Below are 26,162 nucleotides of genomic sequence, written 5' to 3' on the forward strand. Positions count from 1 at the left end.
AGTTTGGTGTTTCGCCATCACGATTCGTTGTCAATATGGGTCGACAAGCGTGGCGCCACAACCAAGGACTTGGGCCAAGCCATTGCCTTGAGCGGAGGCTGCATCGACTGTCTCAACTGCTTGACTGCTTCACTGCCCAGTTGCCAGCCTTCACGACCCCATTCCAGGGCCAGTGGATATTCCAACCGCATTTGTTGACTGTGGACAAGCTTGCTTTGGACCCTTTTCCAAGGGACTTCGGCCGCCACGGCTGAGCGCCCCGTAGTGCCACTTTGCCCACTGCCCGCTGCCATATTGCCATCTGAAGCGGAGATGGGTCTTGTTGAAGAGAGGATTGCGGGCGGCGGGTAACAGCTCTGATTAGTTTACTAGTTGCCAGCGGAAGTCACGCGAAGAAGGCTGGTGGCTGTGCGGGCCAGAGTTGAATCCCATGTCGCAGGTTGATACGAAGCGATCTGCCTTTAGCCCTATTGATTGATAAACTTCTTAATTGCCGATTCCAATCATGGGCAATTGCTTGATTTTTCCATGGTGCTTTCGTTGTGTTGCGTAAGTTACCCAGCCACAAGTTGTGGCAAAACCGCCCACACAGTCCGCCCATCGTGTCGATCAGGGCGTGGCTCAACAAGTCTGGCGATCAATTTGGCCACAATTTGCCCCCCCAAAACACCCACCCAGTGCAATTTCGAAGTCGAGGAGCCAGTTTTCTTTCCGGGCCGTTGCTTTGCGCCGTTTCCCCCATCGGCCAGCTTGCCATTCTCGAGCACAGAACGGAGGGGAGAAAAGGGCTTTGGTGTTCTAGAAAAGCGGACCTGGTAGCTTTCCCGTAAGCGCCGCTTTGCCACTCGGCCTATCACATCGACCAGGGAGCATTTGCTCCGGTGCTTCAAGTTGCGTGCCCAATTCGACCTGGATCAGATGTTGCTTGTCCAGCACCGCGAAATGCGGGTGGTGCACGAGTTTTATCAGGTCAAAATGGCTCGGCTTCACCTCTCTTGTTGTTCTTTTGCCTCTGGGAGTTTTGCGAGCTTCCCACATCAGAGTCTTTCCCAGTCGTCCTGGGGGCAAGGTCACTGTTCATACAGTGTGCCCGTAGACTGGTTGACTGCTTGAGCCTCTCAACTCCTCTATACCCCCATTCGTTTACCAAACAGCTCCGGCCTGGGCCCGGAAGGTGGCAACGGTTGGTGTTTTTTGTTCCGTGCGGAAGGCTCTCTCCCCTGCCCGATGCCTCCGCGCATATATCAGTCAGGTCCGAACGGCTCGTCTTCTTCTCCATACTCACTTTACTAGAAGTCAGTCAACCACACTGTGGATGCGGGCAATTTCCTGTCACTCTCTTCTTTCTCTTTGAAGCTCTCGACTTCATGTCAAGGCCACTCGGAGCCGACTTCATCCATGATACGATATCACCTACTACAAGCTCCGACAGGTGGTGAAGGGAATCTCCAGCCACGATAAATGTGCAGGGAGAATACGGCTGAATGCCCAGTTTGCGGGAAAGAGTATCTTGTCTATGTTGCGTTCTGTCATCTTTTCCATCCGCCGTTGTTGGCTTGTCCCAACGGTCTGATCACCGTTCGAGATGATATGCGCGACGGCCAATGTCCAAGTCCAGTCTGTCCAAACAGCCTCCGAGGTGGTTGCAGAGTAATGTAACGCCTAGGATTCAAATTCGACAACACGGTGTTTTTAAAGCAACCGAAGAACGACTACCAAGAAATAACGAACGTTTATGATTAGCAATTTTAATCTTGTTATCAAAGCTTCTTACTGCAAACTCAAAGCTTTTCATTCGTTGTGGGCACTTCGACAACTTGGTCCACACCAGGATACTCTGGCACCTCAAAGTCATATTTCTTTGCGATGGATGGCGAGACGAAGCTGGTGGATGTATAAGCAAATCTTCCATTGTACTGTCAAGCAAGTTGCCACTGTACGTACCGGCCGCCAACGAAATGTCGTCCCTTGAAGTACTTCACCAAAGGCTTCGGCGCCGTCAGACTAACAAGTGCCGTTGGCATGAACGCACTGCCTAATCCTGACTTTGGAGGACCATCTTCAATGTTCCATGACGAAGGGGCGTCAACTGAGGTGATTGGGATTTTTGTTTCTTCTAGCGCTTGGATGACCTTGGGGAACGGCTCGCGGACTTCACCAGAGAAGCTGAAACCTACGTTTGAACGGGTTAGCACGACATTACGACAATAGACAGAGCGAATACCGAACCGAAAATTGCATCGACAACATGATCCGTTGAGTTTAGTGCTGATTGGAAATCATCGACGAAAGGAACCTGGAGGTCTTCGAGCTGTTTAGCCAGACGCTACGAAAACGATAAGTGTCAGCATTGTCATGGTCCACCGGGTTATCTCCACTCCTCCAATATACGAATAAATACCACATGGCGACGGGGTAATACTAGGCCAAACGATCCCATCTTGCCAGCACATTATTTTAGATATGGGACCGGGGATAGACGGTATAGAGAGAGAAAAACGAAATGCAAAAGGGTTTACAAAACAAATATCGGGGGCACAGTGAACGTGCTGGTTTTCCATATTTTGGAACTCACTTGAAACAGTATGCAACTACCAAAGATTACTCACATGATACAACTCATTTTTGCTCCGTTTTGGGTAGAAAATGGTAGGTTGATACCCATAGTAGAAGAGATGTCGAGCGGCCACGAGCCCATCGCCGCCTGCTGGTTGTCAGCTCTAGGCAGTTGAGGAAGAGGGCAGGTTTCACTCACCGTTATTTCCAGGACCACATGCGACAAGAACTCGTCGGCCCTTGTTAAGTGGATGAACTCGATAAACTAGAAAAGGGTCAACATCCCGAAACAACGATCAAGCAGTGTTCAAGACTCACTGGCTTGCGAAACGGATAAACCAGCCAGTTCCATAAGCTGATCAATAGAAAAAGCACAAGTGCTCATAAGTTCCTGGTCCAAAGCCGCAGCGGCCTTGGCGCCCAAAGTCTGTAAAAATGTCATCAGCTCGAAATGTTCCTCGTGTGCTGCCCCAAGCCAACCCATCGCCTCCATGAAATGAGCCTAGAATAGTGGGATCCTGCTACCTTGAGTGTCATATTGGATCTTCAAAAATGTCGAGTGTGTTGAAAAATGATAGATTACAGATGGAGAAGCTCAGTGAAGCAGCCTTGCGTGTCCAAAATGCTGATTCAGTGAGAGAAGTAGTTATGACGGAAGTCCTCAGCCAAGTCGTTCGACTGACATCACCAAGGATGGGATGGGAGCTACCCAACCTCAGTAGCTTTCGGCGCAAGAGCCACCGCCACACCTCATTGGTCGGCACGGCAAAACCAGAATTCCGGGCCAAAAATCCACCCCAGAGCAACCTCTCAATCGAAACTCTGCGATGCGCTCCAACCAGCCATTCAAACAACCTGACCAGCGTCAACGAATTCCGCCATGGTCGTCAAGATCCGACTCGCGCGTTTCGGGCGCCGAAACTCCCCGTTCTACAATATCGTCGTCGCGCACGCTCGGTACGCATGAATTGACGCCCCTTTTCGTGCCTTGCTAACCAGCGAAAATTACAGCACGGCACGCAACTCTCGTCCGCTCGAGGTGCTGGGTACCTACGATCCCGTGCCGAAGCCTGATCCGTACGACAATTCGGGGAAACTGCACAAGGATATCAAGCTGGATACGCATCGGGCCAAGTACTGGATAGGTGTGGGTGCGCAGCCGACAGATACGGCTTGGCGACTGTTGTCGATGGTTGGGATTTTGCCGAAGAAGGAGTTTGGGCCGAAACCTAGTGAGAAGAATGAGACGGTTGATGCGGAGAAGGTGAATATTCGATGAGCCGGGGATTCTTGTGTGGATGGATGGATGCATGGGCATGTTTAATAGACGGTCGCGTGATGGACGCAGTGTATGATACGAGTGTCTAGCATTTAAGGCGTTGGCTTGGATTTTGAATAGCATTGTCTTGTGGGAAATATCATGGGTCAGATGGGTGTTTGTGTTGTGGGATTCAATGAGGTGGCAATATTGGTGAACGTGAAGCTTGCTGTCACCGAACCCAAGTAAAGCGTAGTTGATCTGGTCCAATTGGCTAGGATGCAATGATTGTAAAGACGTAAAGAAATAATAATAACAATGTCGCCTGCCTCATGCCTATGGGGTCTTAGGCCCTCTAACGACCCAACCATAAACCAAAAACCTTGGCATTCAAAACGTCCCAATGGCTTGCTTGCAGCCAATGCTCACCCAAAGAAGACTATCATCTCCAATCATTGAGAAAAAAACAAAGAAAGATATCTATTTTCAATCCTCTCCGAACCGTGTGCCCCGCATGCTCATAAGTACGGTATAAAATCGCTCGTCATCTGTCCTCCTCTTCTGGGTAGTCCAGCGCCCGGCTCTAATGAGACGCTGCAAAAAAGATGTTCATGAACAAGCATACAACCATGACCACCATGCCATAAATAGACAGGGCGAGGGCAAGCTTCCTAACCAAGCCATGGTCAAGATGTTCCAAATCCCATCGCCATTTTCTTCGCCAGCGCCACGGGCTGCGACTTCCTGTTTCTGATGTGCTGCCGAGGGCGCTGGCGCTGCTCTCAGCGAGCGGTGCAGAGTCCTCAATGTCGGACGAGCCGGAGTCTTCCATATCGTCGTCCTCCTTCATAAGCCGCTGGTGATATGAGCTTTCGGGGTCGCTTATTTTATAGTAGAAGAGACCTGGTAAGATGAAACTGATCGATGTCGAACCTGTGCTTCCGACAAACGCAAGCACACGATCCAGACTGCTCACTGACAGGGCGGTGAAATATGCTAGTGTTAAAATGAGGGTGGTAAGAAGTGCGAAGCGAGTATCAGACATGGGGGCGACACTATGGTCACCGCGGGGTGCCGTTGCGGCGGTCACAACCGGGGACGAGGTGCGGCCATTATTGGATTGGGAGCGGCTCGGCCGCCATCTCAGGACGGCATCCAAGGAGGCACGACAAGGATGAACCTGCAGCGGAATGGAGAATAAGACTAAAATAACAATGGCCGCCTTGCCAATGGTGGATGCCACGCCAGTTGGGTCTGATGAGGATTAGCATAAAGCGACTGGGAGCTGTGATGAAGAGCACTTACACATGAGGACAATATTGCCTACAATATCATTGCCAAAGGTGATGTATCCGGTCACAGCAACCACGATATAAATACTGGCAGCTGAGCCAATACTTGAGACAACAACCCGCACCATGCTCGACGGGGAATTGTCCTTGATTTCATTAACAATGGAAAACATCTACTATTGGTCAGCAACTTGCGAATACAGCAGTCTCATCACACATGTACTAACATTCTGGTGACAAGTATAAGCAAAGACAACAATGGGTAGAGCACTCAGTGTTTCCACAGCGCCAGCCCATTTAATGACTCGAATGTTGCCAGGATCAGCGTGAGGGTCAACCGCAAAGTGGTAGATGACCAAAACAATAAGGTATCCGATGGAAACCAACGCAACAAGACTAGTGTACTTGAGCGAATCAAGTCGTCGAAGGAAACTGAGAGGAATAACGAGAAGCATAAATGCCGTGATCCAGAAATGACGGTCCACAAGGTACGGGATCTGATCGGCGTTTCTGTTGAACCCGAGCATAACACCAGGCATCAAGTCTCCGATGATAATCATGTACGAGACGCCTACTCCAAAGCACTTAATAGCAATGGCGGCGTCAAACACGACCGAGGCTTGTGAGTAGGTGATTTGCGAAAGGGCGAAGAAGGATGCAGTTCCGCGTTCGAGATACCGGGCGCATTTTGACTGTAGGTAGAGACCGAAGGCGGCAGTCAAACCAGACCATATTACTAGTAGCACACCAAGCATAATTCCCATGTGGGACAGCACTGAGGGCATCGCCAGGGTGCCAGCGCCGACAACTAAGAGCGCGACGGATTAGATTCGGCGTTGAGAAGCGGGTTGATTAGGAGGGGGTTACGAACTTGTATTCAGCAGATTGACAATGCTGCTAATCGTCGAGGCCTGCCCGTTGTGGCCGCCATCTTTGCCGCCGCGTCGTCGTGTTCTACCGCGAAGTAATTAGCAACTGCCATCGCCCAGAAAGACTTGTTGTCTGGCATGTCGATCTCCGGAGTAGATTCGCACCTTGGCATGTCGCTTCGAGTTCTGGCAGAGTTACCATCCGAAATGGTGGAATAGTTGGGCATAGCAGGCTGATACCGCGCCAACAACACCCAGCACCAGGTGCTGTGTGCGTTTCAGTCGTCGTCGTTGATGTCTGGTCGTCTTTGTCTTCGTCGAAGTCACCTGGCCGGATGATGACTGACCGGCAAGCCACTTTTTCCGTCCTCCTCCTAGCACCGTCCCGGGTGCACTGTCGGAAGCGCGCTCGCGAGTGCGCAAAGCAGTGGGTGCCGCGTGAGAAACGAATGAATAGTCTGAATTTCTCAGACTGGCACACGTCGTCGAGTCGTCGGAGAAGAATCGGCCGGCGCGGCTCGTTTGCGTTGAGGGTTGGATTAAGGGAAAATGGCCGTCAGCCAGCCAGCCGGAATTGACGTCTATGTGGTCACGGCAGATGCACCAGTCTAGATTTGGTTGGTGCCGGCTGGGCGTTGTCGTTGGCTCCAGTCTTCAATGTCAAGGCAAGTTGGTTCCAATCCATGGATGTCACCTCCGATGTCCACTCATGCCAGGCCTTTGCCGCACTTGGCTGGGCTTTTGGCAGGAGATAACACCAGACGCCAGCGGAGCCACCCCGGATACTTGGTCCGGTGCCAACCGCAGCCAATCAGCGTCTGCCATTGCTGAGGCTCGGTGCACTGGACCTTTGGTCACAGGGCGCCAAACAGCAGACACGCATTCAGCATTCAGACACGCAACCGCGCTCCAGATGAAACAGCCAGCATCTACAATTGTCTTGCAAAGTCACATGTGCAGTCCAGAACCGGTCTATCGACAAGATCATTCTCAATTAGCCTCTGAATATTCAACCTGAAGTTTTCACTGTCGCTGGCCCCATGCCAGTCGCCATCGACATGGACAATCCCCTCGATCAAACAACCCTCACCACAATCTCTCTCCTCGAATCGCGACTCCTCCGTATAGAGCATCTCCTCTATGGCCCGACGGCGTCACATCCACCCGTACACCAAGATTCCGCTGTACAAAATATGAGGGACCTGGAGAGACGCTTTTCCATGATGGTATCACATTTCCGCGTCTACAGTGAACTTCTCAACATCTGTGCGTGCCCTTTAAAGCTCCCCTTGACGCATGTCTAACACACGTGCAGACAAATCCAATCCAGACTTCTTCCACAGCCCCAAGGCATCCGAACCGCCATCTCAACTTCCCACCGATGCAATCCAATCTATAGTAATATCACAGGCTTCTGCCTTTTCCTCGGCACTGTCCTCCCTCACAGCCATTCAAGACAGCGTGGTGCCAGATCCGGCCGAGAGCGCAACCCTTATCGGCCTGACGGACAAAATGAAGGCCATGGAGGCAACGCAAATGGCGCAATCGGCCGAGATTTCTGATTTACGGCGGAGGAGCGAGGCGGTCATCCGAGCATGGTACGAGAACGGTGTGCTCGACAACTCTCAGTCTCTTGCAGATGTTGAGACGCGGGTGGAAAGGGTGGAGAAGAAGATCAGGCAAAGGGAAAGGGCAATTGAAGACGCGAAACAAGTTTAAGTTAAAGGAAGAGGCCATCTTTAACAGATTATTTTTATGATATGGCACGCATTGGGTAGGAAATGCGAGCGGCATAGTGCTCGACACTAGGAAAGCTAAAGGTGAGCTTGTAAGATACTTATGATACCCTGTATATTTGAGAAGAGAATAAAGCAACCTTGGATCTTGAAAGCGGCGAGTTGACGGCAGTACATCGCAATGAGACCTCATCGGTTTGTTGGATCCATTAACCACGTTCGCCAGCAATGGCATGGGTGGCATGATTGCACTCAGTCATGCCCATCCATGGAGTCACGTTAGGAACACTGTTCTTCGTATGAATACACCCTTGTCCGTTTGGGCATCTATGCCGTCCGCTAAGGTCTCAAGCCATCAAGCACGACAGCCTGGATCCCGAAAATACCCAATTCGCTTGACTGTGCGAAGGTGCAGGCAAAATATTTACCCGACAGGGCCTAGACATCTTCTGCCTATATCTTTTTCTATCTGACAGCGCAACAGAGGTACCAAGCAAAGGTCAATAATACTTGTCTTTAATTGTAAGATAAAGGGGAAGTATGTACCCCCTAAGTTTGTAGTAGATTATTGATTGCCTACTACCAAGTCATATCCCAGTTTGCGACCTCGCCTGTACCTTCGCACATTCAAATGGTATACAACACTCACCATACAATCGTCACCCTTCCCAGACTCAAAGGTAATTGCCAACGGAGCCATGGCATGTATTGAATACTTCAACTAGCCATATCAAGCCAGAGCTTCTAACCAAAGTAGTGGGTTGTAATCAGAACCATTTACTCAAACTCAGTAATTTCACAGTTGCGTGTACGCAGCATGGCATCTCAATCCAGCACAACTAACTCACAAAAGCAACTAAACCACAACCAAGCGAAGAGACAAACAACTCAACGACTACCGAATCGCAAACCAACAAAGCCAAAACCTCAAATCCGTGGTCACAGGTCGCACTGCAACCGTTTCAAAACGTCCCGGCACAGGCCATCTCCGCGTTTCAGCTACACAACGGCAGTCACGTTCGCCAAGACATGACGGGAAACGTGCCGGGGAATAAACTTTATATCAGGCAATTCCAAATTGATGTTCCAAATCGGAAGTGCTTACGTCTTTGACTGGGCCATTGTACAAGCGTTTCGGCGATTCAAGGGACGAAATATAGTCATGAGAACCTCGATAGGTGAGACAAGAACTTCTTGTGTTAGGTCTTGTTGACCTTTGACCGCATTCTTGCTTGCTGAAGCGGCGATTAGGATTATTTCTGTGTCCGAATCTCTGGACACGTCGTGCCGATCATGCATGAATGTACAGGATGTGATGTGTCAAGATGAAGGTCTTGCAGTTTTGCGGGTGTATACTCTACTATTACCTACCTTGTCAGTATACTGCCCGGGCACGTAACACTCTCCTATAGCATACTCATAAGTACTTAGAATGACATTCATCCAGCACCAACTCACCAGCCATGCCGACATTTCAAACCGCAATCTCCAACCCACCCAAACACTCACACCTAGTCCCCCTCAACAATAACCCTCGAACACTCCAACTCCCTCAACATCCCCATCCTCCCCCTAAACCTCTCCAAACTCCCAGGATACATCCTCGTCTCATCCAAAAACCTCACCACTTCCGCCCCCGGAAACGCCTCCTAGACAAATTAGCCGCCATCTAACCCAAATCAAGGAGCCCACGTACCGCAACCTGCCCCAATATCCCATCCCACTCCCTCCTCCTAACAAAATACGTCACCGGCTCATCCTCATAATGCGGATCAAGCTCCACAATCTTCACGCCCGGCGCCGCAATCGTCGGCACAAACACCTCTCCGAAATCCATGTACAGCGTGATTCTCTCCTGCGGAAAGACGCAGCCCTCCAGTGCGGCGTTCACTTCGTCGTGGTTGCTTTGGCTGGCAAGTCGTAATGGGATTCTTGGTAAGAAGTTGATGTAGTATTGTCGACGGTGCGGTTGTATGCGAGATAAGAGGTGGGAGTTTCCGGTGCGGGAGAAGTAGTAGGCGAATGTGTCGTTGGACCAGAGGATGGGGGAGGCGGCGTGGAACCATGTTTTGCAGACGAGTGTGCAGCGGCGGAGGACGCCATTTTGGGTGTAGCCTGCTTGGGGGAGGTTGTTTGTGTTATATTCAGGAGCTTTTTCTACATCTTCGTCTGTTGGTTGGAGTGGTTGTGGTTCTGGACACGGATTGTTGGGGGTGATTGAATCGGTGAACGGGTGGCAGAGTGTGATGCTGCCACGGCGTGTTCTTTCTAGGGATTCCCCGAATGTAGTGCTTCCGCCACACATTTCTTCATATGCGGCATCTTCATCGAATTCCTCCTCGAGGTAGTACGTCTCGGAGATGATGTGTTCGAAGATGTTGGTCAGAATCTCTGGCAGCAGCAGTGCTCTGTGGGTTGCTGACGTGGCGGGTGTAGCCATGGTGCAAAGATTTGCTGTAATCACCAATACTCATCGGATCAAGTGTAATTACATCTACTTATAAGTTACCGTCTGTGTTGTTCGTTTTGGTGTTGAGTTGTGGCCAAGTTGGTCAAATATCAATGAGAGCTAGTCTTGCTTGGGAAATACCGACCTTCGGCTGGCGCAGCGACACAAGCCTAAATTTACAACGGTACATTATGGTGAACAAGGCAAGGAAACTGATTGAATCTACAACGACGAGCCTAAGAGGTGACAAGTGTTGTTGAATAGCATGCTCGTTGACTTGGAAGTGTTCTTGGTCGGTTAATTGATCAGCCAATCACGACACACTCTCCATCAGCGGTCTTCGCCCACCAGCGCTGGATTGACTCACCTCACCCATCGCTGAGCCGCATTGAATTAGAAAGATCTCAGCAGAATCAACTGTCGTTCGCAACGGAAAGATGGACCCGTCAACTGGAGAATGGCCAGGGTTTCAAATGGCCGCCGTTTCAAAGCACAAACCCACTACTGCTCATCACAAGCGTCGTTTCAAGCGACCCGGGTGGATCATTTATTGGAGCCATGGGCATGAAGAATCATGAGTGTTGAGGTCGATTTGCCAACGCATCACGATCCTTCGTTGTCCTTTCTCCTTCATTCGGTGCACCACTAAGAAGGCATTTTGCAAAGTGAGCAATATGTTCAACTTTGTCGGAGTCTGTTGGTATCCATCAGTCAAACGACGCCAAATTTCACCAGCCCTCGAATGGATCGGTGGCAAACTTGGATCGTTATGAAGAGGAATGCTACAGAGTAGCCCTTCTCTACATCGTGACGGTGGACGCCTAGCCTGAAAACTTCTCGTTGTTTCAAGGCACTCCGGATCATCTGACCTGATCGTCGGCCATGGCCAAACTCCGAGGCGCGAACTGCCATATCCTCAAACAGCGCGCCAAACGGTTCAACAGACGTTGGAGCCTTATCTATTGTCTAGCCGCTTTGATCTTCTATCATGGTGTCTGAGGAGTTTGGAGCTCAAACAATAACGGCTCAACTTTTGGTTCTGGTGCAACCTTGATAGCGGTGTAGTGGGAGGTGGCTAAGACCATCCAGCGCGGCTGAGAGACCAGCACAAGACTGTTTTTGGGGTCTGCATTTAAACCGTCAAACATATCACGGTTTTGTTCATTTTGTTCTATCAGTTGGCCGATTGACCGTATACCGCCACTTATCCTGACGGCTCGCCCGCATCTTGCAGGAAAAAGGCTGATCAGGAGTACAAAATCACCGCATACGGATTCGGATCCATTTTGAACCAAGCCTTGCAGAGATCAGATGTATATTGTGTAACCACAAGAGATGGTGGGCAGAAGAAAAGCCGCCAGGAACCAGACAGCCCAGCCATGCCATCTCGTAGGACGGATCCACCCTCATGCTGCTGAAACACCTTGGTGGTGGGCTTGCGGCGCCAGGCTGAACGACTGAAATGCCTGTGGTCTGCTTCCCCTGGACCCGGGGCAGGGATCATGGCCGGCATCAACGGAAGGCGGGGAGCCTATCACAAGCCATGGCTATCTGCTTTTTGCTCATTGCGGCCGTTGTATCTCAGACTCGGCGAGCACTGGCCATGTGGTTAATATTCTAGGGCTCGAAAATATCTGTGTGACTTGGAAAAAAAAAAAAAGGTTGGTCAGTTGTGTCTTTTGAGATCTGTGATGCAGTACGGAGGACTCGGCAGATTGGTTCAAAGTTGAGAATCGCTAAAATCGTGTGGTACGTGGTACTCACTCTCTATTATTGGCGTCTGGTTTATTATTATAGTTGGTGCGCGCGTGACAATAGAAAGGATTGCATGCCGCAGCTGGACTTTGTGTTGCGAGCTAAGACCCGGGGGTCAGTCAGCCATTTGCCTTTTTGCACAAACGAGTTGGCGTCTCAGGGCAAAAAAAAGCAGATCATGATTGTCACAAATCTTCCCCCGATGATCTTTGTGTTTGCCCCGTCAGGTGGATTTGACGCCAGGAGAAATATTCATAGAGTACTCCGCAGATGTCAGGATGTCCTGAGTTCGCGGAGGATTCGTGCAAGATGGACGGGCCGGCAAATGGCAGCGAGATGCAGGGGAAGGGAAGCCATGCATGAGAGAACCAGCCAATTTGTCGTCTGGAGCAAGGCACGGCTTCACCCACATTCCATTCAAAGGCGTGGGCTGCCTGCCAGTACCAACAATGCGGAGGACAATCCTGTTGTTCGCCCTCCATTCCAGGGGATGGCCGCTAGTTCGGTTGGTTGTTGGTACCAAGCAGCATTTGAGGTTTTGGCGCGACACGGACGTGGTGCGATCCGAACGAGGCAGACGTGGCTTTCATCAATAGTGTATCAAAGACGAGGACGAGTTGACGATGCAATGACGTCTCATCTCGTCTTTCGGCATGAATGCCAGAAAAGTAATTTTTTCGTGCTTTTTTGGGTATCAGAGTGATGGCGAATGACCCAAAAGGACTGGTCAGGATGGCATGGTTGGCCCCTTTGTGCAGAAAGCCCCCTTCGCCCCTTTTGCTTGGCTGCATCACAGAGTCGTGCTGGGGACATTTCCTCACGACTCTGGTCGGAGTAATCAGTGATTTGTGTTGCAGCGAGATGCGGACAGCTATCGAGTTCGAGCTAGCCAAAAGAGTTTGCGTCCATGTCTGGTGGCTGTTGTGCTGTCTCCCTGTTGCCAACCACCACGACGTCGAGGAACAGACATGGAGAAGATGGCAGAGATGGGTGGCCAGGGTCAGGAGGAGGAGCAGGATCAAGACCAGGATAGCACAGCCAACTTGAACCCATGCATATCCATGCAATCCATGCCATGCCACGCCATGGCACCCGCATCCGTGTCCATTCAATTCAATCAACCAGGCCTTGCTAAAGAATTTCATCTTGGCTGGCCAAGTGAGACTCGGAGCATCCTAGCCTTTCGTCTCGCGTATATCCGGAGCATCATCAATCGGTGTCTCTCTTCCAGCTTCCGCGTCAGTCAATCGATCTCGCCAACTCCTCTGTGCTCTGGAACATGATGAATCTAGTCTGGTGCACCGCCACTTGACTATCGCCCCTGACGTGCGTGTCTTCAAGTTCGCGTTTGTGTGCAACAAATGCACCAACGGTGATGTCAAGCCAACTACTCCGTACTCCGTACTCCATCACATTCTCTTTTGGCACGCACATTTCTTGCCTTGCCTTGCCTTGCCCTGCCTCCTCGTGCCGCTTGGCCTCGTGTCTCGTCTTGTCTTTTCGTCCACAACCAGACCTCCCACCCCGGTTTTCTCCATCCTTTAACAATTGTGTTACCGCCGCTTTCTCTCCCACATCGCACCGTTTTGGCGTCTTCCTTTTTACTTTCCCTTCTCATTCTTCCTCCAAGGCTTTGCTCTCTTGTCCCTCCCGCCGTTCGTCCTGCTTCAGCAATTCTCCCATCCGTCCTCAATAATTTACGATAATCCCGACTCGGCTTCATCGCTTGTAATCCAACCTTATCCCTGCCATCAACGTCCAACCATCTCCACCGTCATCCTGTGGCGCGAATTAGGCCTTGTCAGCCCAGCAAGGAACCCACTCAAACACCTTGAGCAGCAATCTCTTGCTCTGCCACGGTCAATGCCCAGTGCAGCGAGCCATCGGGCTGTGTGCTAAATTTATTCGCCCAAGCAAAATCAGACCAGACAAGGCCATCCACCACTCGACCGCCCAAGGCCGAAGCAGTCAAGTCCGTGAGCTGTGCTTGCTGACGCCTGGCACCAAAAAGCCGACCACTCGCTCCACGTATTGGCAATACAGCCACCCACTCATCACTCGCCCTGTCATAGTTTGTTGCTGTCTGACGCCAACCAGCACAAGACAGACGCACACAAGCACCGGCCACACACAGCCAGACTCCCACGGACAAAGCAGCAGGAGACGCCCTCACTCACCCCAAACCAAACCTAGCCGCGGAGCCACTCACTCCTTGTCTCACTCTCTCGCCATCCAGAGTTTTCCTTTCTTCCTTCTTCCGCTCCATCCAGCCCGCCGCCTGATCGACCATCGACGGTTCTTGACGACCCGACCCTTCGCTCCAACGGCTGCGAATCGCCAATTTTAATTAACTAGAGCCTCTCGCTGCTCCGTCGCTCATTTATCCACGACTCCCTCAAACTATTTCGATTCGATTGCGGCTGTGCCGGACCGATCCCATCAGGCCACACGCTGAAATCGGCCTTTGTTTCTTCTCCTTCAATCCACGCAAGCTTTCCTGTCATCTCGTCCCTGCGCGCGCGCTCACTGCTGCCAGACAGCGCTCTGTATTCGGCTGCGTGATACGATTCGGCTTCATCTTGTCTCAATTTTCGAGTTTTAATAGCCGCCCTACTCTACCGTCCGGTTTACTTCCTCGCTGTCCCTCATGCCAGGCTACAATTCGCAGTATTCCCCGTCACTAGTGAAAATGGAACACTCACGACAATACGGCGGCCGAAAGCGAATGTCATTGGGCAACATTCTCGGTGACCCTTTTGCGCTGGCTACCATTTCCATTTCTCTTGTTGGTCCTCCCTTTTCCGCCCATTGGCTCAGCACATGTTTCGGCACTGTTAGAGCTGGTGTGGAATTGCTCTCTCCATTTCGCTAACCAACGTGTACATAGCTTGCTTGGTTTATTACCTTTATCTCCTGCGTCATTGCACAAGTCCAGGCCAATCAAAAGAAGGGACTTCCCGCCTCTGACAACCCCGACGGCAACTTTCCGCCATTCGCTTGGTGGGCAGTCGTGTACAGCTTGTTTCTCATCATCGGCGTCTTCGTCGTCGTCGCTAGCGATGCTATCCAGACCTACCACGTTGCCGTTACCGGCTATCTCGCTGGAGGAATGGTCCTGGTGACCTCTGGGGTTAACTCGCTAGTGTATTCCAAGAATGGTGCCAGGGAGGCCGCGGCTGCTGGTTTCATTCTTTTGTCCATGGTGGTGATTGTCTGGATCTTCTACTTTGGTTCAACACCATCCTCAACACCCCGAGCGTTCTTGGATTCATTTGCCCTTACGAAGGACTCTTCCGCAGTGCACAGCCAAGCAATGAATGGATATGGTGGTACTGGCCGACCCGAAACGTCCAACTCGGTCCAACCACCGCAAATGTACACATCCGCCCAACTCAACGGTTTCGAGAACCCTTCGCCTGTGGGCGGTGCTTCTCAGGCTCCACCAGCCCCCAGCATGCCTTCATACGGCAACAACACATTGCAACCGAACAGCAAGCCCAACGACGAAGAGGTGCTGCCCCCCACCGAGTATCCTTATCAGGCCAAAGCCATCTACAGCTACGAGGCCAACCCTTCAGATGCAAACGAGATTTCCTTCAACAAGCACGAAATCCTGGATGTATCGGACGTCAGTGGACGCTGGTGGCAAGCAAGGAGACGAGGCACTGGCGAAACCGGCATCGCTCCCAGCAACTACCTCATACTGTTATGAGCTAACGACGAGAAAAACGTACACATACATTAAATCTTCCAGCACAGCGAGCATGATGAAGAATGGCCATGATCCGGGACGCAGAGCACCAAACAAAAACACCCTTATATATCCTATCGTTGGGCTCAGACCCTGACTACTCAGCGGATTAGTTGCCAAACCTTGGCTGCGGCTTCACTGTTCGCTCAAGGACCGCCCCGAAGCGATGACTTCCGGACCATCTCATCTCTCATGCTTGATTTTACTTTCCCGCTCTTCGAATTTGTCGTTTCTGTCTCTTCTACAAACCCCTTCCTTGACTTCTTTTTATATTTTTCGCAAACGCACTCGGGTTACTGGGACATGTATTGGATGGAGTACATTTGGACGATGATCCCCACATTGGCGCTGGCAGAAAAGCACCTCTGCCACATTAGCCTTGGTTTTTCTTGATTTTTCTACTTTTTACTTTTTCTATCATCTTGTTTATTTTTCCAACATTGTTGTAGCTCTCGAACACGGGATGGGGAAGCCACTGTTATGAAATGACCTACGGGTCTAGTAGTGGTCTGGCATGGAGGCATGGATTCGTCAGCATCCCGAATGACATTAAGGCCCGAGACTGGGAACATGCAAAGAGGAGGTTGTGCGACACGTGTATATTGAGGTCGCGTGTGATTTGGTGTATTGAGCCTTGAGGTGATGGGTACCAGTCCATAGTCAATAAAGGTGAAAAGTCAATTCATATGGGTGTAATGTGAGGTGCAACTTGAACTCGGAGTGTTTCCTAAGTCTCATCATACGCTCAGATCTTGATTGTATTTACCCACAAGCTCTGCGATGTATTGATTTCTCATCTCACAACCCCAAGTAAGTAAGCAAGCCTCAACTTGACCCCCTCAACCGACAACCTTCCTTGGATTCGCATACACTACGAACACCAACATTAGCTCAGTTCCAGTGGAGACATAACTCAACCCCATCTCGTACAGTCCATCCCTTCCCTGCCGCCACTCACAACGACAATCCTCTCATCAAAAGCGCGGGGATAGTGGAGATGTAACCAACGACACAATCGTCATGGATGTTCGAGGGGAACTACGGAACTACCCAATACCAATTCATACCGTCTAAACCAGAACCTCGGCTCGGGAAATAAGCATCTAGATCAATGTAGATCAGCGTCCATCCCCAGAATCACCTAAACACCAAAATCACATAAAAGCCATCACCCACCCAAACCAAGTACACCAACACATCACCATCAAAATGCTCCTCTCTCTGCTCCTCCTCCCCGTAACCACGGCCCTCCAAGCCGCCAACTTCAACATCTCAACCCCCCTCGCCGAAGCCCACGCCTGCACAGCCCCCTGCCAGCGCCGTCTAAACAACACCATCCCCGCGGACATATCCCTCGTAGGCCTCAACCTCAACCCCTTCTACACCACCGCCGCCAACTTCTCCTCCTCCCTACCCCCAGGCCAGATCCTCAAACTCCAGCCCGTGGACCCTTCAACACTGACTATCGACGGCGGCGCAACCATCTTCCGCATCCAGTACACATCTCTCGACTTTGACAACTCCACCGTCCCGGTGACAGGCTTCATTGCCTTTCCCTACACGCCGCATTTCTCTCCTCAAACTTCCCCTCACAAACCAAAATACAGACTCGCGGCGTTTGCCCACGGCACAATTGGCATATTCCCCGGGTGCGCGCCGTCCAACGGTCCCGCCCTCTACGACTATTCTACATGGCAGCCCGTCCTGGAGCGCGGCTATGCCGTCGTGGCAACAGACTACGCCGGCCTAGGGAACAACTACACCACACACAAGTATCTCAGCTTCCCAGCCCACGTACACGACATATACTACGCCGTGGAAGCAGCACGCTCCCTCTTCCCCACGTCCTTCACCAAAGAATGGATCTCGTTCGGCCACTCCCAAGGCGGAGGAGCAGTCTGGAAACTCGCAGAGAGCAAACACGCCCACAAACACTCAAACTACCTAGGCAGCGTGGCCATCGCCCCCGCCACATTCTTCATCCACCAGCTCCTCGACTCCCTCAACTCAACTTCCGAAAAAGGCGTCGGCGCCGGCTTCCTACCATACTTGCCCATCGCAGCGCAGCGCGTCATCCCCACGTACAAAGAGGAGATTCTATCGCCCGTGCTACGAAACAGGACACAGCTAGCCATCAAGGCGCAGTTATGTCTGAATACGGTGCTCGGACTGAGTCTGGACCTCAACGCCAGTGAGATTGTGTCCGTGGCCGGCGCAAAGAGAGATATACCCACGCTGTTGAGGTGGGAGGGGATGGTTGCGCCTGCGCAGGGGGTAAAGACTTCCGCGCCGGTTTTTGTAGTCCAGGGCCAGAATGATACGGCTGTGTCGTGGAGGACGACGGTTCAGGCGTGGGAAAGGTCGTGTGGTGTGGGTAATGAGGTGCATTTGAGGTTGTTTCCTACGCAGGGACATCGGCCGAGTTTGACGGCTGGGGCGGCGGAGTGGCTTGGCTGGATGGATTATCGGTTTGAGAGGAGAGGAGAGACGGAGGGGGATGGGAGGTGTAGCAAGGTTGTGAGGGCGCCGTTTAATATTGAGTATGTTAGGGCTCCTACGGATTTGGACTTGAAGCCGTTTCTGCGGTAGCGGATGAGGTGTAGGATTGGAAGAAATATTGTGAAGGAGGCGGGAAATTGGTGGTGAGATGATGATTTATGAATGTGATATTGGCTGTACAAGGTCATCTGTGCGGAAGAGATGAAATGATAATAATCATGATCTATCTATGTGAACCTTGCTATATGGGTGACATCTAATTCAGGTATCCGAGGCGGCTGGTGATAATAACGCAGTCTTGCCTTATCCGCATGAAAATATCTCTCTCCGCTCAGATTGGTGGTAGATAGCCAGCTTTAATTCTTCATCTCAAGATACAGACACCTCAGTTCTACCGGGTCCCAGCCTCCAATACCGGTGGCAGTCGCCAAGCTCGTTTGGCTCGCGGCCAAGTCACATCCGAGTCACTGCTCGGTGGTGAAGTCAAGATGAAATCACATCTCACATTGCATCAGGTCAAGAGTCGGCATACATCCGGAAGACCCGGCCAACTGCTATACCCGACAGATTGACCCGCATCTTCGGTGCTGCATGAAAGTGAGACCTCAGCATGACGAATCCTCTTAGTCGAGGAGCTGAACATTGTGGGTGATTGTGCCTCTAGCCGTGCTGGCGGCAGTGGCCGGCTATCAACATACCAGTCATGTTGCCTCCGCTGCGTTGGGCTGAACTGCACAGCGCTAAGCAGACTGCCGCCTCGACTTCCCATTGCGGCTTTGCCTTCATTTGTGATGTCTCATTCGGCTCAGTTCAAGACAATTTCGAACAGCTCCCTGACAAGTGGCAGGCTAGTTCGCCACACCAATGAGCTATAGGGGCACCTGCACATGGCCACTCGCCAGGCTGGCATGATTATCGTCCCATCGTCGGCCATCACAAAGAAGTAGGCTAGACTACTAGTCATCGTAACTACTGGCCATTATGTGTCAAGTCGCTTCCGCAATTCCCGTTCTTTTTGTAGAACCTCAAGTTCTAGCCGTTCCACTCCATAGCGGAGCGCTTCTTTGCGTTGGCGAACAATGCGTGCTCTTAGCTTGTCTTCCCCGGTCAATTTGCGACCCTTGGCCGCCGTCTTTTTATCGCCGTCTTCGGGTCGGGAAAGACGGCCCTGTTGAAGTTCTGCTCGAGCCTTGAGAGTTTCAATTCGTCGTTCTTGTCGTTCAATTTGTGCGTCAGCTCGAGAAAGTAAGAGTGCAATGTACGGTCCGATCTCGTCTCGGAGTGAGGCTTCAGCAGTAGCAAGCGTTGTTTGTGGAATAAGTTCGTAGTGCTATTGGGTTTGCATCGTCAGGATTGCAGCCAAGAACAAGCTTTCAATGTGTTGCACATACTCTGACAGTCTTCAAAACCTTGATGAGTCGTGGAAAGTCGGATACACCGCCATCCAGCGTCTCTACCGACGATTCAAGAAACCTGAGGGAGCTGCGCAACGATGAGACGCAGTCGGCATATGATGCCGGACCGGGGGCGGAGGCCGTCGTGGCCATTTCTGAAGGGGGCGGTGGCAGGGGGACTCTCGGAGACGTCTCGAACGCAGAGGGCTCACGATGTCCTGCGCTGGGTGTTGATTTCGTTGCCGCGACGGATACCACAAGTCGGAGGATCGTGAGAAATAGCAGTGTGTTGTAGCTCGTACGTAAAATCGCGAAGACCGCAAATGCACCAAGAATGCGGACTTTTGTCTCGTCGCAATAAGACAGCTGCGCAGGGGCACAGCGAAGGGGCCGGCTGGGGGAGGGCGGCCAAAAACTCACGATGCTTCAAATGTTGTTGTGGTTGTTGAGTCGAGCTCGAGTGGAGCGCTGGTCGAGGCACAACAGCGCGTCTCAAAAAGAACAGACCAGTTGACGCTTGACCAGCTTGCGATAGGTGGCAGCCAGGGCCCACCGTTAGCGCCACAAACAGGGTCCCACTTGCCTATTTCAGTTCTTTCTCGTTCCTGAGGCCTTGCCAGGCACTGCGATGGCCGGGGGGACTCGGTCGCGGGGTGCTGGTGATGCTGCATCTACGAGGCAGGTGTGAGCGAGCAAGAGGTTGGCAATCAGAGGCACACGCATGATAAATGTTGAGAGCTTCATGGCATCTGCATCTACTCTTGAAGTACTCCGCACTCTGGTAGAGATCTGCATTTCATCTTGTACGTCGTGACTGAGGAACCGCTTAAACACAGAAGGGGTTCTGTTTCATTTTGCTGTATTCCGTTGGCATCCACACCTCGGGCAGGGTGTCAGCTTGCCAGAGGAACATTGAATTCTTTTCAATTTCCATCATCATATGTGCCCGCATCAGCGCCCCAACTTTGCGAACTAACATTGAGATAATCATTCAGTGTGAGTCCTTCCACCCTTCACTATATTAAATATATCCCAATAGGATAGGGCTTTGGAAACAAGGATTTGGGTATCTTGAGCGAGCTAATCCACGGCCACGACCCTGTCTCGGACTTTGCGATGGTGTGGAAGATTCACCCGATGGCAGCAATCGACCTCGAAGCGACACTTGTCGGCGAATATGGTTCAACCGTCTTTCACCGGTTCATCCATATTCTTCTTGAATGCCCAACATGTCCAACTTGTCATAGTTGACACTTGGTCATGCATCTCAACTGTTGCAAAGGATTTCCTCAGGATTCAGCGTGCGGGAACTCGTGTTGCCCACGGCCGGATGACTAATCGCAGTAACAACCTCAAAGCTCAACTCTCCACCACTCTTCTCGCCTTCTTCTATGTCTCACCATCTACACGAGCTTATTTGCACTGGAATGCTGTCAAATGCATGCCAGATCTTTGCTTTTACGATGATGACTTGCCGGCCACCCTCTTTTTTTTGTTGGCCCAGCTGTCTCCTCGCCACAGCCTGTCCACCATCCTCCTAGACAGGTTGTCACCTTCAGTAAGGCCGGGATGCCTTCCCCCCATGGAACAGGAAGATACACAGACATACCCACGTTTTGGTGCAACATCTTATTCGATACCGAGATCTCTTGCAGATGCCTTGAGTTATAATTAACTGACTGTCCTGCTTCTATATATGTCAGATCTCTCAACCGTATTCCCGGTGCATCGCTTCTTCATCATCGTCATCGCCTCTGGTAATTGTCGCCGGACCATGTCTCTGGCATAAGCTCAACAATCGCTGCGTCGTTTGTCACTTGACCGAGCATCGTGTTGACAAGGCATGTAACGCAGCATGCCAGCTGCTTGGGTGCGGTCTCCCCGGCTGCGGCACATGAAGCCATCGTGACCGATTTGGGCTAATGGCCACTCGTCAGCACATCAAGGCGGTGCATCGTGAGATTGGTCGTGGGAGGATACGCCTCCCAAGCATGTTATGACCCAATGATGCAGCCAATCCTCCCTTGCCGAGTGAGACCTTCACCCATCCCCCCATGCACTTACCAGCCCACCCAAACCCCAGAGATTTTACCCATATAATGCGGAGTGCCCGCCGGTCTTTGTCTTTCTGGCCGTTGTCTACAGGCAGGCAAGCTCTTGTGTGGGTTGTTTCTCTTGTGGGTGAGTATGTATGCACCTGAGCTCGTGGCCACTATCCACGGCTGCCACCATCCCCAACTGGGATATTATCCCCAAATTTTCGCATGGCTCACCTGCCGGCAGCTGCAGCTGCCTATGGTGTCCATGATCATGGCTTGCGATTCCTTAACGAAGAATGGAACGACAGCATATCCAACGGAAACCCTTTCACTCTGAAATGGAATCAATCGTTGGTCAAGTATGGCGCTGAGCTGGGACTCTTCAAGGTTTCCTATCCTGCTGATGGCGTTGTTGTTTACGACTTGGTAGCCAACTTAACTGGTGTGTACCCTGGCTTATTCCCTTGAACGTTTCAACTCACTGATAGAGTGGTGTGATAGATTCCATGGAAGACGCATCTTGTGTGTGGACACCAGAGGCATTGGAGAATGAACTGTACGCCGTCTGGCTTACCAACGGCCAACATGTCCATCGAAACTGGACTCTTTCTCCTCCCTGGATCCCAAAAGAAGAAGTAAGTCTATCTCTATATTCTTCACTTGGCGTGGCATCTTATCGCATATGCTGCGTCTAATTCTATCCATCCATGCACAATATTCAAGATACCAAACTCTTCATATGCCTAACGACAACGTGCTCAAGTCTAGGCCCCGTTTGCATTGGGCAGCACCTATCATCATCGTTGTTGTCTGTCTCCTAGTTCTCTACGCCATATGTTTGTCGATATACCTTGCATATCGTCGGCGGAAACGAGAAAAACGAGCAAAGGAGGACGCCACTCCACACCAGGATGTGAGCCGGAACAACTCTGTTGATTCTGCCATCACGGTGCAGACAGTCACGGAGTCCGAAGAAGGCGTCAAGTCAAAACCTAGTATCTGGCTCATCACTCACCCGCCTGAAGAGCAAGACATCACTACTGGAGAACTCTGGAAGGATGACGACACAGTCGTGGAGCCTGTTGGCCGTGGCGACAGATCAGCTCTGCAATCACCTGTATAGCTGGCACGCACATTTTGGTTGCATAGAATAAAAGGAGGCGCTTGCATTAACTATAATACCTCGAGGTCTTGACGGTAGAGACGGAAACAAGAGTCTATAGGGCATGAGTGCGTATGTACTATTCATTTGGCAATTTTTTATGTTGGTATGCATTGGGGTAAAAAAACAAGGGAAATCGGTGTTTGGGAATTGATGGACATGTATAAAGAATACCTGATGATTGGAGGGTCTCAATGCTTGCTTCAAGATTTAGCAAAACATTGTGACACTGGCAGTTCAACTTTGGAATTGAATCAGATTTATGCTGGAATAGTTGGTTATAGTTGCCAAGTGACGATGTGCATGTATCAAGAGCCGTACCGTGGTACACAATTAGCCACCCATACGCCCGCCATGTGACAAGCATTAGAGGGACATCTTCAATTATGATCAGGCCATGGAGATGCCTAATCAGCAGAATAAACACCACTGGTTTGGATATTTAAGGGAGCGCCACCGACTGACGGCACTGGTGTAGGGTAAGATCAACTCCCCCGACTTTAGGAGCCAACAGCAAGTACAAGACGTTCAAACCATTTTCATCAAACGGACCCCTAAATAAGGTTAGGTATTGCCACCTGGAGTTTTAAAGAAGCCACGTGTGCACGGCTGACGCGGGCTGGACGTAACTATGAAGCCCAACCAGAATCATTACACATTCTTCGAACCAAGAGCGGTTTTATGTTGACTTTAAATAGACGTCTGCTAGCTTGGAGTCAAAACCTCATTTATACAAGGGAGAAGTCTACTTCGTAATCTACTCAGAATCACTATCCTCTTCCTCATCATCTTCAATATTCAGGCCCATACTCTGCACTACGCCCGGAGGAACAGCATACATGACACCCATTGCCACCACACCCAGGGCACTAACCGCCGGACTCTCAAGCTGGAAATTCTTTCCCCAGAACTTGAACACGTCTGCTCCTCGTCGACCCATTCGATCTGGTCCCTGAGCGGAGTTGATTGCCTTCCTTTGGGCCTTGGCATAAGCCTCGAGGAGTTGTGTCCAATGCTCGTGACTTCGCTGATGGGCTGCTTCTTGGTCCTGGGGAGTTTCGATGGTTTTCACAGCAGGGTGAGAGGATATGTGGATGGAAGGAGAAGAGTTTCTTTGGGCACTGGATGAGTGTAGTACTTCTAGCTCTTTGTGGGTTAGCTGTTGTGAAGATGCATAAAGGCGCAAAACGTACTGTTCTCATCATTCAGCGTTCTAACGCTTTCGCAGTACCAGCATATGCACTCCGAGTATGGAGCCGAGTACTTGGCCATATAAGCCTGGCATGTCCATTCAAAAGAAGTGCTTAGCAGAGTTTCGTCCATGTTATCAGTATGATCTAAGATGGAACCCATTTTCTTCACTGTCCATGCTGCGTAGCTCCTTGGACCCAAGATGTGTGTATGCCACGCCAAGTCAATGTCTACTGTGGGAATCGCAACACGATCGGGGTGAGCAGCTTGCAAGTCCATGAAACGTGCGTATCTGGTCGAGAGCAGGTCCACTCTAGTAGAACCAGATCTCTTCTCGAGCCAATTGATCTGGTAGTGTTAGATTCGTATGGTCGATGTGGGAGCCGTATAGAAAACTCACTCTCGTTGCGTTCTGTGTGAAAATCGCTAGTCGCATCGTAGCACCGTGCAAGTCGAGGCCAGAAAATGTCGAGTTTTGCCAGTATCTACTCAGCATACTCTTTGCGTAGTGCTGCGCCTCTGATGGAATTTGGTCTGATAAAAGACTGGCTACTTTGTCCCGAACTGTGGCCATGGTTGTTTTACGACTTGCAGTAGGTCTTAATTGCTGTGATAGTTCTGTGGATATCTTTTTGATGAGAAAGCTGGGAAATAAGCGGCTGTCGGTCTTGTCAGAGAGCAGTCCTGGTAGACCAGAATGACGGTCTAGCACGGCTCCAGGTAGCACCACCCCTTCTTTTACTAGATGACAGATGTCATCGCGGAATTTCTCGAGTCGAAGGGCATCGTGTGATAGTTTGAATTGGCAACTTGGACAGCGTTGGCTTAGTTGGCCGTCACCATATCCTTCTCCAGCAAGACCGGGGCGTCTGCGAACACGTTAACATGAGCAGACCACCCGAGTTGCGTGATGGTTGTTGACATACTCTTGTCCATTGTAGTCCTTTGGCAGCCCACAAGTTGTCCAAGGGATAGCAAATTCCTCGTCACAGCCACGGCAGTCTACGAGTTTCTGCAGAGGATCCTTGGTGTTATCCCACTGCCGCTCTGTTCTCCTTGTCCAACCACACTTGCATTCTTTGTTGACTGAATACGTAAATGTTCGGTCAATGGTGGCATTGACGAGTTGCCAAGGCATTCCGCTAACCCAAAGACCCCCGAGCCCGTATCGAAGACAGTCCTGCTCCGCATCAGCTGTGAGAATATTTTCTAGAAGCGGTCACTAGCTCATACTTCCAGGTATACTCTTGGATTCAGCATGTGTGAATGCCAGATTAACAATACATCTATCCAGTTCAGCATTCACGCGTTTGATAATGTCAAACCTGGCTTACCAATTGGTGGCAGCATCTCCATCTTCCAGGGAATCGGCTTTGCATCCATAAACTTGACATACTTTTCTGGGCGACATTCTGTTCCACGCATCATGTCCTTCTCGAACAGCATATCGTGAGGTAAACTATTCCACCATTCCTCATACCGGTCGACTGCCCGAGCGATGTAAATGGCCCACCGCTTCTCGCGAAGCTTTACAAGGACCTCCAACGAGTTGTCAGCTGATGCTGCTCGATTGTCCCATATATCCCACAGGCCATCTGTGAAGCCAATTTGTTGTTTGAGTTTCTCAAACGTGAGGAGTAGCCGCAAATGAGCCAACAAAGAGGCAGTGTCCGGCGTTGTCGATGCTGTGGTGGATAGATCGAGAGACTGCAACTTGTTGACAAGCTCCTGCGAGGTCATGATGCCACTGGGAGCTCCTCTGGAGGAGACAGCCGCGTCGTTCATCCTCTTGTTATAAGGTCATTTGAAAATTCTACAAACTTAATAAAAAAGCCATCCCGTGTTGGAAGCGAGCAGGTTGCACAGAACAGATGGGTTCGGTAGGATGGAATTTGGTTTCTCGCACTACTATGTACATTTCCTCGATAAAGGGGCCGTGATGGAAGGACAAGGATTGAGATCCTTCATTCTGGTCAATTCTGATGGGAGTATGCATAAGCGGAGAGGCGATAGCTTGTCGAGGTACATAATAGTTGGCAATTCTGTGTGAAATGGCGAACTTGGCTGCATACCCTCGTGCATCGTGGATGCAACTGCTACTGCACCGGCTGCGTTCCGATGGTGTGTAAGTCTGAAATGCTTCAAAGGATGACAGGCGTTTGCATTCTCCACACGGGAACGAAGAATAGCGAACCAACAGGCAAGCTGCTT

General features: G+C 50.9%; 12 protein-coding genes across 12 annotated transcripts; 7 read left to right on the top strand and 5 right to left on the bottom strand.

Moving 5' to 3' along the window:
- Positions 1–528: 528 nt before the first annotated feature.
- VFPPC_17795 (hypothetical protein) lies at positions 529–1,439 on the top strand (the record flags this gene model as incomplete). The annotated part of the gene is made up of 2 exons (XM_022429477.1): positions 529–787; positions 832–1,439. The coding sequence occupies 2 exons, from the start codon at positions 529–531 to the stop codon at positions 1,437–1,439; spliced, it is 867 nt and encodes a 288-aa protein (XP_022285469.1).
- A 342-nt stretch (positions 1,440–1,781) lies between these two features.
- Positions 1,782–3,093, bottom strand: VFPPC_16134 (NAD(P)H-hydrate epimerase; the record flags this gene model as incomplete). Its single annotated transcript, XM_018293887.1, has 7 exons — positions 1,782–1,884; positions 1,945–2,173; positions 2,230–2,326; positions 2,610–2,704; positions 2,756–2,821; positions 2,875–2,983; positions 3,082–3,093. 7 exons carry the CDS (start codon positions 3,091–3,093, stop codon positions 1,782–1,784), a joined length of 711 nt encoding a protein of 236 aa, XP_018144355.1.
- Positions 3,094–3,436: 343 nt separating this feature from the next.
- VFPPC_08705 (ribosomal protein S16) lies at positions 3,437–3,835 on the top strand (the record flags this gene model as incomplete). Its single annotated transcript, XM_018287365.1, has 2 exons — positions 3,437–3,513; positions 3,568–3,835. The coding sequence occupies 2 exons, from the start codon at positions 3,437–3,439 to the stop codon at positions 3,833–3,835; spliced, it is 345 nt and encodes a 114-aa protein (XP_018144356.1).
- A 562-nt stretch (positions 3,836–4,397) lies between these two features.
- On the bottom strand, positions 4,398–6,202 carry VFPPC_08706 (amino acid transporter; the record flags this gene model as incomplete). The annotated part of the gene is made up of 5 exons (XM_018287366.1): positions 4,398–5,068; positions 5,120–5,279; positions 5,334–5,914; positions 5,978–6,060; positions 6,141–6,202. 5 exons carry the CDS (start codon positions 6,200–6,202, stop codon positions 4,398–4,400), a joined length of 1,557 nt encoding a protein of 518 aa, XP_018144357.1.
- Positions 6,203–7,015: 813 nt separating this feature from the next.
- Positions 7,016–7,694, top strand: VFPPC_14460 (nuclear distribution protein; the record flags this gene model as incomplete). The annotated part of the gene is made up of 2 exons (XM_018292229.1): positions 7,016–7,241; positions 7,291–7,694. The coding sequence occupies 2 exons, from the start codon at positions 7,016–7,018 to the stop codon at positions 7,692–7,694; spliced, it is 630 nt and encodes a 209-aa protein (XP_018144358.1).
- A 1,528-nt stretch (positions 7,695–9,222) lies between these two features.
- On the bottom strand, positions 9,223–10,151 carry VFPPC_08708 (F-box-like domain-containing protein; the record flags this gene model as incomplete). The annotated part of the gene is made up of 2 exons (XM_018287367.1): positions 9,223–9,360; positions 9,408–10,151. The coding sequence occupies 2 exons, from the start codon at positions 10,149–10,151 to the stop codon at positions 9,223–9,225; spliced, it is 882 nt and encodes a 293-aa protein (XP_018144359.1).
- A 4,453-nt stretch (positions 10,152–14,604) lies between these two features.
- Positions 14,605–15,627, top strand: VFPPC_08711 (osmosensor protein; the record flags this gene model as incomplete). Its single annotated transcript, XM_018287370.1, has 2 exons — positions 14,605–14,748; positions 14,803–15,627. The coding sequence occupies 2 exons, from the start codon at positions 14,605–14,607 to the stop codon at positions 15,625–15,627; spliced, it is 969 nt and encodes a 322-aa protein (XP_018144362.1).
- Positions 15,628–16,875: 1,248 nt separating this feature from the next.
- VFPPC_08712 (prolyl aminopeptidase (secreted protein)) lies at positions 16,876–18,255 on the top strand (the record flags this gene model as incomplete). The annotated part of the gene is made up of 1 exon (XM_018287371.1): positions 16,876–18,255. The coding sequence occupies one exon, from the start codon at positions 16,876–16,878 to the stop codon at positions 18,253–18,255; it is 1,380 nt and encodes a 459-aa protein (XP_018144363.1).
- Positions 18,256–19,144: 889 nt separating this feature from the next.
- On the bottom strand, positions 19,145–19,712 carry VFPPC_14461 (mitotic spindle biogenesis protein Spc19; the record flags this gene model as incomplete). Its single annotated transcript, XM_018292230.1, has 2 exons — positions 19,145–19,495; positions 19,557–19,712. 2 exons carry the CDS (start codon positions 19,710–19,712, stop codon positions 19,145–19,147), a joined length of 507 nt encoding a protein of 168 aa, XP_018144364.1.
- Positions 19,713–20,736: 1,024 nt separating this feature from the next.
- On the top strand, positions 20,737–21,234 carry VFPPC_16135 (hypothetical protein; the record flags this gene model as incomplete). Its single annotated transcript, XM_018293888.1, has 1 exon — positions 20,737–21,234. One exon carries the CDS (start codon positions 20,737–20,739, stop codon positions 21,232–21,234), a length of 498 nt encoding a protein of 165 aa, XP_018144365.1.
- Positions 21,235–21,823: 589 nt separating this feature from the next.
- VFPPC_14462 (hypothetical protein) lies at positions 21,824–22,721 on the top strand (the record flags this gene model as incomplete). Its single annotated transcript, XM_018292231.1, has 3 exons — positions 21,824–22,040; positions 22,100–22,233; positions 22,362–22,721. The coding sequence occupies 3 exons, from the start codon at positions 21,824–21,826 to the stop codon at positions 22,719–22,721; spliced, it is 711 nt and encodes a 236-aa protein (XP_018144366.1).
- Positions 22,722–23,517: 796 nt separating this feature from the next.
- VFPPC_08713 (alpha-ketoglutarate-dependent sulfonate dioxygenase) lies at positions 23,518–25,691 on the bottom strand (the record flags this gene model as incomplete). Its single annotated transcript, XM_018287372.1, has 6 exons — positions 23,518–23,906; positions 23,954–24,299; positions 24,352–24,820; positions 24,878–25,131; positions 25,185–25,237; positions 25,286–25,691. 6 exons carry the CDS (start codon positions 25,689–25,691, stop codon positions 23,518–23,520), a joined length of 1,917 nt encoding a protein of 638 aa, XP_018144367.1.
- Positions 25,692–26,162: the final 471 nt, after the last annotated feature.

Source organism: Pochonia chlamydosporia, chromosome 4, assembly GCF_001653235.2.
Source record: "Pochonia chlamydosporia 170 chromosome 4, whole genome shotgun sequence".
Classification (NCBI taxonomy): Eukaryota; Fungi; Ascomycota; class Sordariomycetes; order Hypocreales; family Clavicipitaceae; genus Pochonia; species Pochonia chlamydosporia.